The sequence below is a fragment of the Hippocampus guttulatus genome, chromosome 1 (genome assembly GCF_054856545.1).
Source record: "Hippocampus guttulatus isolate MCC_2025c chromosome 1, RoL_Hgut_1.0, whole genome shotgun sequence".
Classification (NCBI taxonomy): domain Eukaryota; kingdom Metazoa; phylum Chordata; class Actinopteri; order Syngnathiformes; family Syngnathidae; genus Hippocampus; species Hippocampus guttulatus.
The window spans coordinates 30,857,705-30,868,978 of record NC_141261.1 but is presented as its reverse complement, the minus strand read 5'-3'; the positions used below and the strand labels follow the sequence as shown (position 1 = coordinate 30,868,978).

Genomic DNA, 11,274 nt, shown 5'->3' with positions numbered 1-11,274 from the left:
GGCTATCAAATGACGGTGTGGACTTGGATAAAAGTTCTGTGTTAACATTGCATTAACCAAAAATTTTTACGCTGATCCAAATTGAGATTGCTTAGACTCAGCAGGGCAAAGACCAAGACCAACACCAAGTCCAGTATTTCGAATTTAACTCTACAAATAAAGTCACAAATATTAGAATTAAAGCACCTGTGTTTCACACCTTCTACAAAATTACTCTTCTTCCACAGACAGTCTTAAATAGGGGCAGTGGCCAAAGCTTCAATCATCACAGTTAATTAGAGGCCCACAAGCAAAACACAGTCATGCAGAAAAAGACAGAACTGTCTGTTCCCTTTGTGACAAACAACGTGAGCGCTCAGTGGGCTTGTGAGGGCAAGGTATAGAGAGAATACTGATAAACAAAGACACGGTTTACTGCACATATTCCCCTACTTGGTATTTTAATGGTGAAGAAGAATCTTCTAAAGGCCACTGTACTTAAATTCTTTCATTTGTCAGTCCAGCTTGGAACCTTGGGCTACAAAAAAAAAAGGCTGTTGGGTGACATCATGTGGCAGAATTTGGGGATAGAGTCAGATTCAGAAAACTTTATTTATCCCCGTGGGGCAATTAGAGTTGTGCGAGAGGGGCTTATTATCGAGACAATCAGAGCAAAGGAAAAACATAGCATGAGAGTGGGGCTGTAGGCTTAGCACTTGAGGTTTTGAGGTAGTGGTAGTCATCTTTAGGAACCTTTATGTCACAGGGGTAGTGAAAATCGATGGATGGATGGTTTCGAGAGGCACCGTCATTTTTTAAAAAAATCTCTTTTAAACAGAGATGTACCAAAAATTTTCCCCAACTATATAGTTTGTGAAATTGAGGGTGGAAGATAGATCATGACGGAACACTGTGTCGTCTTCAGGCGCCAAGCTGTCGCCATCTTCTGGTCAGTGCGAGAAGTGCTGTCTGTTCTTCTATTTTTCGTTTTCGAAATAAAAAACGACTTTTCTTTACTCCGTTCAGACAACATAGGTGGAAAAAAGCTGTATTTTAGTTTCGGTGTTTCCATTTTAAATCAAATAATGAGTCCTTTTTTTCTATTTTTCCTGTATCCCTTCTATTTTTACTGTATCCAACACGGACCTACCAGGATGATTCAGTCATATATATCACTTTAAACTACAAAAATAACGATCTTAGTACCTTGCAATTAATTCCTCACTGACATTGCAAATAGAAATTAAGCCTTATTATCTTTGTTTCGATTGATTTTAGGAAATAATTGGGCGAGTGCTGTGTACAGCATTTGCATGTTGAGAAACAGTAGTGACTTGCTCCTTTTCAGTTTTTTCCCCCCAAAGAATTCGCTCCACCACGAAATGTGAATTTAAGCATTTTTATTTTCACTGTAACATACATATAACTCATGTGGTTCGAGAAAAAAAAAAGCAAGTAGGAAAATATTACATGACAAATTGGACCAGTAAACCCCACTGTTGTCAATAAATCCATCACGGTACAATATGTAAGATTGCAAAAACTCTCGGGACATTTGTAACTTTTTAAAAACGTTTTTTTTTTTCATTTGGAATAAAAAACATATATACTGCATATCATATCATACACTATGGAAAGCAAAGCACATTTGCTGTCCCCCCCCCCCCCCAAAAAAAAACATGACGCCAAGTTATGAGCTATGGCATGTCCCTTAAATGTCCCAACTCTTAACAGAAGGCACTCCACATTCTTGGAGAGCAGCAAAGATGAAAACTGTAGAATTTCCTTACGATAGGTGATGCCAGGTTTTCATCAGAATGGGTCCAATTGCTCGACTCTTCTTGCATGTGTCTTTTACTTTACCCCTTCAAAGAAATATAAATTGTAAAGTATTTGCCAGCAAATGCCCACGTCATTGAGTCTTCAGGATGAGTTAGCTGGCTTGGTTTGCGGTTTCATTCAGAAGCGCTCTTTAATTATTCATATTAATTTCTATTACCATGTTCAAGCTAAAACGTTTTGTTCCATGTGTCCAGGCTTGCAGGTATTGCTCAGTTAACTGCGGAAATAAAGGTTACTCACGACAAGTTACGACATTATCCTAAGCAAAGCTGATTGACCACGGTAAAACGAGTACATACGGTAGAGTACTTGAACGTTGTTTAAGACTGCTTCGTCTTATCATCAATATCCATCATTAGAGCAACAATGTCATCAAATGTGAAGAATTATCTGTTACAAATTCGTAATTGTGGTCATTGGGTTGCCCAGTTTGAGGAAATATTTCACATTTGGCCTTTTCAAAATTATACTTGTACCTTTATTTTATTATTTTGTCACTGGCTCACACTATAGTTTTGGTGTATTTTGCTGGCATAAGCCAGAAACTAATATGGAATTCCTGAAATGTAATGCAAACATTCTTGGCCTGCCTATAAGCCATTCTTGTCAACAAGTATATGAACACAGTGGATATCCTGAAATGAAATAGCGGGGGGGATAAAACACAAAACAATATAACTTTGGCACATCTCATCGTGCAGCAGGTAGAAAACGTAGAGCTGAGTGCTTTAATATCATAATTACATTCAACACTGAAGAAAAAAAGAACAGTCTTACAAAGACTAACATTTACGTCAAAGGCTTGAAGGACAGACACACTTCAAATCAAATATTTGATGAACTCCTTTAAGTGGTGTGTATAAGAAGTTTGCATTGAAACAGTGGCCAAAATCAAGACTGCCATCTGGAAGTTGCCTTTTGATGAACTGGACTGTTCCTATTGTTTGCAACTAAAAAAAAAAAAAAAAACATGTTGGCATTTGTGGCAATATTTCGACGTGTTGTGATGATTTCTGAGGTATTTCTGGTCGAATGTTGTCAAACGTTTCTCTCTGAAATGAGGGGCAGAAACAATTTCCGAGAGGGGAATAATGAGGGGTGGCTCATACAAGTTTTAAAATCTGTAGAAGGCAGCAGCTGAACATGTAAACAAGAAGAATGCCATGGCGTGAACGTGATGGCACATCCAGGGACGGACGGACAGGGAGGAAAGATGAGGCCGAAATTATTCCGAGCATTCATCAAATCTGACATTGTGCCAAACTCGACGGCCTCACACAAGTGTCTCCGGTAGCGTGTCTGCGCTGTCTGAAGAGAGCAGCTGCCATATTTGCCAGCGGTCCCGTTGCCAGTCCTGCCACTCCGGGCTGTGCGGCATCACGGTCCCATCGGAGTTTTTCTGCTCGGCACCTGATCTCTTGTGCTGCAGGGGGTGCTGCTGCGCTGCGGCAAGCCCAGGTGAACTTTGGCAAACGGCCAGGCGGTGATGAGCGTTATAAGGAGGAGGGATCCGGCCGCTTTCGTTAGCGTTTACCCAGCCTTTCAATCCCGATGACGTGCGGGCTCCGTGGGCGTGCTCGAGGACCTGCGCAGACCGATCGATGGCCGGCTGCAGGTGAGGGCTCGTGCATACGCGGGTCAGCGGCAAGTGGGGTCTGCACTCAGAAATGCCAGGCAGCGTCCTCGTCGGCGGCGCCATCAGCTGGTGTCTGCTGTCACCGTGGAGTCCATCAAGTCCTTCCTGTGAGCTGCGGGAGCTTCCCTCGGACACGTTGCCATGGGAACCTTCAGAGCAAACAGCCACAGTATCAACGCAATTATTGCAAAAGTTCTTGCTTTGGTCCTTTTTGGGTGTGTTGGTCTGCAACAATTGTTTTTTTTTCCCTGCACACTACTACCAATGCCATCATATTTGCAGCAAGCACCTTTTAATCATTCCCCATAACAAAGCTTCCAATGCGGACTGCCCAAGATTCTAACTTAGCAAATCATACTTAAGTCAATATATCACCTGATGGAATTAATAGCGCTCCTTTATGTGGTGGAGTAGAATTTGACTTGCAGACAGTAGGAATTTTCAGGCAGGGAACTCACCTGTAAAAGTCTGGTCCTTGAGTGCTGGTTTGAGAGTCGTGTGCCACGTACCCCAAATGTTAGCATGTTCCTCCGAGATACAGTCTCAAGGAAGGAGAAGAGAAACAAGGTCAAATAACGGTCAAGAGAAAGTCAGATGTTTGGTCCGAGATTTACAGCTCACCTGCTCCCACCCTGCCGTCGGCTCCTGACTCCCCGGCCCAGCCTGCCATCAGTGTACCGCCTGGCTTCCCTGTGTCCCCTCTACGTTCGCTCAGGATGGGGGAGTTGTTGTCATAAGGGGACACCTCCCCGCTGGACGGCTTGTTGGAATCGCTGGAGGAGCGGCGTTCGCTCAGGGTGAAGGACTCCTCAGAGTGGAGTAGATCGGTACTCCTGCAGGGAAAAGCAAATTGGGCTGAAAGACGGGTCGGAGCCGGAGGACAAAATGACGTTGTGCGTAACTCACTGTGACGCTTTTCGTCTCAGGAGGTAGTCCACCACATCGGGGTCCGTCTCCAGCAGACTCATTAAAACTTCATTTTGCAGGTCAGGCGGTACCTAAACAATAAGCAACTTGAATTAATTCAATTGAGATTCTGAATCTCTTTTGTGCTCAAGGCCAACAATTGAGGAGGGCCAATACCTTTGTGTCTTTCCTGCGTTTTTGCCCCATCCTTAATAAACTCTGACTCAAACTAATCTACAAAAGAAGCTAAGGATGTCATCTCCCCAGCCCCATCTCTCCACCAAATAAACATAAAACTCCTGCTCTTAGCAGATCCGAAGAGGTCTGATGCGATTAATTGGCTTACTGTCGGAATGTAAGCCTAAGGGGAGTGGCAGTGGCAGATTACACAACATTACAGTTGAACGTTTTGGACCTAAAATGACCTGAGCTGTCTGTCTGCACTGTTGGAGAATCCCGAGAAGAGACAGGAACAAAGCAAGCGAAGACGAAGATAATCCGTGTAAAATTGTGACCTTTCCTGACTCCGCACGAAGGATTTCAAGCATGAATGTTCCTTTTTGTTTTCAAAAGAAGGCGTTCAAGTGTCCGGGTGAACATTTTGTGATGCTTTGGTCAGAAAAGCTGGCACTGTGTACTTACTGACAAGATAAGTCAGTTGCTCTCGACACAAAAATGTGAAAGTGCATCAGTTGGAGGAAACGAGGATGAGAACCAACTGACCATGAAGAGGGTCTGGTAGCTGGCGATCATTTTCTGTAGCGTGGCGATGACAGCTGTGCTCTCCTCGGCCCGGGCCGAGCTCTGGACGCTGAATTCCTTGTCTGAAGATTTTAGTTTATGCAGCAGGTTGGGGCCGAAGATGGTGGCGAGGTTTAAAGGAGTCATCTTGTTCCCCACGATCTGAAATGAAAGTCAAGTCGTACTGTGACACCCACTCAAGAGGAGTTGGCCCGGGTGATTGATGGTTCATGTGACGACGGTAACCATGTCAAGTTAAAAGTGTTCATCTTTCATAAGTTTAGCTTGGGTTTCCTCTTTTTGTAAATTGTGTGTCTGTGCACTTTCACACACAGCTCAACATTGTGTTATACTTATAAAAAAAGCTAATACGGGAAACTGCTCTTGGAGAGGTCAGCACCAATTGTCATTCTGCACAGAAATGGCCCGGATGCAAGGAAATGCAAAATGCGCAAAAGGTGACAAGCCAGCTCTTTGATCACTGCGTGGTAACATTGCACATTTAGCAAATGCGTTACGTGATGCACGAGGTTCGTCGATCCACTTTCACATCAACTTTGCGTCTGTTTTTGGAACCTTTTTGGGATGCAGCAGGTCCTTGCGTTTCATCTGTGAGGGATGACTTTACCTCCTGTCTGTCTTTGTCTTGCCTATCATGGGCGTGGTCGGCCACGGTGGAAAGGAACGCCAAGAGACGCTGGAGTGTGTCGCTGTTGGACGCTGGGAGCAGGTACACCAGTAGCTGCATGACACTTTGCTGCTCCTCTAGATGCAACACTGCAACAGGGACAGGTCAGACGACACCAGAAGTCGAGTGAAGGTGTGAAGTGTGTCTGCTGGGCAGGAGGCAAGCATACATGTCGTGTTTATGAAGGCGGTATAGAGCTCCTTGGTGAGAAGTGGGTCAGGCATGTCCCTCAGGAACTCCTTCAACAAAGCTGCCACATCATGAACGCTGTGCTCCTCATCTAAATGGACATCAACGCCACGGTCAAACTCCTCTCGTAACTAAAGCAGGGGAAAAAAATTCTGGTAAAAAAAACGAAAGTAATCGATGGAATGCAGGTTTTTGTGACTGTGCGTGACGCATTACGATCATTGTACAGCAGATGGTTTCATTCACCTCTCATGCTGCATTGCACAAGTGTCACTTATTTGATTTTGATTTGATTTGACTTTTTATTTGGTCGCCCATAGGAGAAACTTGTCTTGGAGGACAGGCCCCCCCATGCCGCTACATACATTGAACAATACATACAGTATACCATACACAACAGACATTGGACAATAATACAATACAAGACAATATATACTCTACATACATTGGACAACACGTTACAGGCATCTGCACACCCCACAATGCCCTCATGTCCTCCTGCTAGTCTGTCTGCTTTCCTCTAGTTGTTTGTTAATTAGGTTGATAGCCTGCGGTATGAATGAGTTTTTGTATCAGTTTAGTTTGCATAGAAGGGTCCTGTACCTCCTTCCTGAGTGTAGGAGCTCGAATGGGGAGTGCAGCACGTGAGAAGGATTGTCTAGAATGTTGTTGGCCTGTTGAATAACGGACTGCACATATATATCCTGGGGAGCAGGGGGCGGGGGCTGTCCGATTACCTTCCCAGCTGTTTTAACCAAGATGGTTATCTGAGCTTTTGATTTTACAGTCAGGTTTCCAAACCAACTGGTTATTCCAAAGCGCAGGACTGACTCAATAGTTGCTCGATAAAAGATCAACAGTATGCTATAGTATAGTGCGGCCAGCAATTGTATTTTGCATCCGCACAATGCATATTTCTCAACATACAATTGCAAAGAATTTCAGAATTTCATAATTTCCGGTCCAAAATATCAAGATTTCACATTTAACATTTTTTTCAGGAAATCATTGAGCAAAAGGGCCATCCGGATTGGTATCATCCATCCATCCATCCATTTTCCGAACCGCTTAATCCTCACAAGGGTTGCGTGGGGTGCTGGAGCCTATCCCAGCCGTCTTCGGGCAGTAGGCGGGGGACACCCTGAACCGGTTGCCAGCCAATCGAAGGGCACACAGAGACGAACAACCATGCGCACTCGCACTCACACCTATGGACAATTTAGTGTGTTCAATCAGCCCGCCATGCATGTTTTTGGAATGTGGGAGGAAACCGGAGTACCCGGAGAAAACCCATGCAGGCCCGGGGAGAACATGCAAACTCCACACAGGGAGGCGGGAGCTGGAATTGAACCCGGTACCTCTGCAGTGTGAAGTCGACTTGCTAACCACTGGACTACCGGGCCGCCAGATTGGTATCAGTGCTATGTTTAAAAGCCAGAATATGCGATGGTAGTGGGGTGTTTTAGTGCCCAATGGCATTGGTAACTTGGTAATCTGTGAAGGCACCATATAGGTTGAAAGGAATGTGCAAGTTATTGAAGCAGCATATTCTGCCATCCCAGCAACATCTATTTCAAGAATATCCTAGCTTATTTCTGCAAGACAATGCCAATCCATGTTGGGCACATGTTACTACAATGTGGCTTTGTAGTAAAAAATGCCTACCTGCCAGCAGTCCAGACCTGTCTCCCATTGAAAACGTGTAGCGCATTATGAAACGCAAAATACGACAACGGCGATCCCGGGACTGTTGATCAACTGAAGTTGGAAATCAAGCAACAATGGGAAAGAATTCCACCACAAAGCTGCAGCAATGACTGATGGATTCCCAAACACTTACTGAGTGTTGTTAAAAGGAAAGTTGATGTAACACTGGTAAACGTGCCCTTGTCTGAGCTCTTATGAAACAGGCATCCAATTCAAAAGGAGTGAATGTTTGCAAAAAAAAAAAAAAAAAAGTTTATCAGTTTGAATATTAAGCGTCTTGTCTCTGTTGTGTTTTCAGTTGAAAATAGGTTGAAAGGGATTTGCAAATTACTCGTCTGTTTTTGTTTACATTTTCTACAAGGTTGGAACTGCACTGAAATTGGGATTTGTATGTTTGGAAATGGAATACAATGCTTCAAATTTTTGGATGAAACTGGGTTGCTCTGCTAAACCACTGAACCATTTACGGAGAATTAAACAGCACACCAACCTGTCGAACTCTTTTCTTTGAACTTCCCACCCTGAAAATCCCCACTGTCTGCAAACCTGAGAGTGGAAAAGAAAAAAAAGGCCCAGATAAGTATAGAGTCACTGCAGATGTGAAGCTTTTGTCAAAAACAAGGATGAGTTGATCTACGAACCGTATTTCTCAATGTGTTGGCAGCAGCTGTCAACTACACGCGGAACCTGGCGGTATATCGGATTGAGGCTCAGTCGTTTGTCCCTGTGTTTCTCCTTCTTACTTGGTGTCTCGGCAGGCAGGGAGAGCTGCAGCGCCTCCAGCAGGCGGGACTGGTTGTCGTCCAAATCCGTGATCGAATCCACCGACATTCCACCCTGATGCCGAAACATGCATTTTCATTTGAGAATATTGAAGTGTACCAACAGAACACACACAGACCCACTTTAAAGCGTGGCCGACCAACTCACCCGTCGGTGCACTCGTGGTGCAGCCTCAGGCGTGTTGGGCGACGTTGACTCATTCGCAGTTTCCGACGTGGAGCTCAATGAGGAGTTACTGCTCGAGAGCTCCTTATTAGACGATCGCTTAGTCGCAAACTGGAGATGATGGATGAATTTTACTTGGTATTCTTTTGCTTTTAATGTGTAAAAATTGCTCATGTTGGGGGGACTGCATGATGAAATGTGTGTGCATGCATGATGACCTGGAGAATGGAAGAGACAAGGTCAGACGAGTCCTTGTGATCCTCTCGCTGCGGCGGATCCTGACGATAGCCGTCCTGGCGTTGCCTATGCGTCCTGTCATTTGCGATGACCTGTGAGAGGGGTATACTGAAGGCCTGAGGAACACCCTCTGGGAGACAAAAAAAATAATAAATAAATATATAGCAGGAAGTAAAAACAGAAAACACAATGTGATGGAAAAACAATGGTTCTCCTGGGGGGGGGGGGGGGGGGGGGGGGGGAGAAATGTGTTACTTTTTACACAAAAGTACAGATTTTTACACAATCATGTTCTACATCTTTTGCATACGGACACAAGGGTCTAATTGCATCCAGGAACCACAACCGAAGGTTTTGTAGCTCAATATGACCACAAACATGGCAGCACAACAGATTTATTTCTACACAAACTAAGTGCGCACATGTGTTCAACACAAGGCGCATGCAGAGCTGCACGTATGCACCGAAGCGCCGTCTGTGCTGCATGATGCACATGATGCATCGATGCCAAGACCAACTTGATCAAGCCATCCGTGTCTCCTCAAGTACAAGGGAAGTGCGAGCATGCATGCGTGTGAAAAACCTCCTTCGAGGGATGACTGTGAGTTGAAACCTATCCCAGATGATTGGGCAAGAACCAAGGTACAACTTGTACCCCACATAATTGAAAAGTCCATTTTTTTCAAGATGCATTTTGATCTGACAAAATTTACAAGGCCCTGACTCAAAATTTCCCTGGACTAAAGAAATAAGGGGACACACACACACATGCTGGTTGTAGGTTTCTCTGTGAATTCACCTCATTATTTAAAGTTTACCCGCAATGTGTTGTGCACAGAAGTAGCTAGCTACACTCAGCTAGAGCTCTCTTGCTCTGGGCACCTTAAAACAATACACTAAATCTGGTAGTTACAATTGAAATTTGAAACAACAACTGTGTATTCATTCAGTTGTAACTAAAAAAATGGATGAAAGCAGCAATTTACACAAAAGCTGAAAATTCCAAGACTTGAAAATCACTCTTAAAGTCAATACCACACTTGTGTGTACAAAAGCACAAGACAAACATGGTTCTGTTTTCACTCAATTCTTGCGATGTAAAATATATTCAAGTTGCTGCTTTTCATTAATGAATGTGCACAGACCTTTGATTGTGCAATGCCAGCTATTCTGACATGTCCTGCAAAGAGGAGTGAACATCGTTGGCCAGGGCTGGACTTAGGCACACGATTGTTGGGGCGGTGTCTTCTGGGGCCAATATGCTGCTATTTAGTTATTATTTTCTTCCACTTTACCTCAAGAGACGCATGCAAATATGTACATACATGCTGCTCACGTCTAAATGCCAGGACAGGACCAATTTTCTTTTTGTGCTAGTCCAGATTTGCTGTCAGCTGAGAGCACATTTGCATCTGTTCTTAAAATTTTATGAGTGTTTTCACTGAAAGACCCTCGACTCACCAGTTTGAGGAGAAAAGCCTCCATCTCCAAATCAGCACCTGGTCTCTTTCAAGACCTGCATGTTCTGCAGCCAAATACTACGCTGTGCTCAGCATGCAGTGGCTCCACTTAATATAAATACCAACTGTTAACGAACAGTTTATTTTTTTATCGTCTCTCTGTTCACCCGACAAAGACCATCTCGCTAGAGGAAGGTAGGGGGCAGAGTTTTGGCAACAATGAGCCAAAAGGGAGTCCGCGAGATCAAGGAACATGCCGCAGAATATTTCAGAACTTGGCATACCTTTGTCTTTACTCTTCTCTTTGGATAAAGAATCCAGTTTCCTCCGCAGTGACTTTTTCCTCTTCTGTCCATCTGTGCAGGGGCAAAAGTCATTTCACTAAATACATCTGGAATACATGATGTCTTTATCTGCTGCACTGTAGTCCGATCTTGATAAATTAAGCAAGGAATACTGGGGTAGGTTTCAAAAACGAGCGAATGGCTCGCAACGTGCAAGTGTAGTTTTTCTTAACATGAATTAAAATGTTGCCGTTTTCAAAGAGAAATGCTGATGGTGAACTTTGATAGGTTAGTTTGAGCACATGGTTCAGGAGTTTTTAGCTTGTTGTGGGGTGTGTTGTAGGGTTAGAGTTGAATTAGTTTTGCAGTGCAGAGTTCACCGTTAGATTCGGGTTAAGTTAGATACATTTTGGCTTACTGTTTTTACATACATTTAAACATGAGTGTGGTCCTCTAGTCTTTCGAAAGAAGGGGAAAAAAACACAGTTCACTGTAAACATAAAATTATGGTACATGACTCCCGAATTGGCTGATTTAATAACCAGGAAACTCTGAAAGCTATGGCACACACTTGAAGTTTAAATCCTTGGAATTCTTGTGTAAGCCTGAGGAAAACAACTGGTGCTTGTGCTGTTCTACTTACTTACTTTGTATTTA

At 43.9% G+C, this 11,274-nt stretch overlaps 1 protein-coding gene across 3 annotated transcripts in view; it reads right to left on the bottom strand.

Annotated features, from left to right (window-relative positions):
- Positions 1–1,364: 1,364 nt before the first annotated feature.
- LOC147211341 (rho GTPase-activating protein 6-like) overlaps positions 1,365–11,274 on the bottom strand; it is a 66,202-nt gene continuing 56,292 nt past the window's right edge. For 2 of the 3 annotated variants that reach the window (XM_086126155.1, XM_086126172.1), the window contains exons 3-14: positions 10,618–10,689; positions 8,855–9,003; positions 8,619–8,747; positions 8,330–8,525; positions 8,179–8,234; positions 5,962–6,112; positions 5,733–5,881; positions 5,087–5,266; positions 4,364–4,455; positions 4,079–4,290; positions 3,916–3,999; positions 1,365–3,606 (exon numbers count right to left, since the gene is read on the bottom strand). In XM_086126155.1, coding sequence (XP_085982281.1) covers positions 3,095–3,606; positions 3,916–3,999; positions 4,079–4,290; positions 4,364–4,455; positions 5,087–5,266; positions 5,733–5,881; positions 5,962–6,112; positions 8,179–8,234; positions 8,330–8,525; positions 8,619–8,747; positions 8,855–9,003; positions 10,618–10,689 — 1,982 coding nt within the window. In that variant the 3' untranslated portion in view covers positions 1,365–3,094. The remainder of the gene's footprint in view (positions 3,607–3,915; positions 4,000–4,078; positions 4,291–4,363; positions 4,456–5,086; positions 5,267–5,732; positions 5,882–5,961; positions 6,113–8,178; positions 8,235–8,329; positions 8,526–8,618; positions 8,748–8,854; positions 9,004–10,617; positions 10,690–11,274) is intronic. The other variant, XM_086126163.1, reaches the window with a different exon arrangement.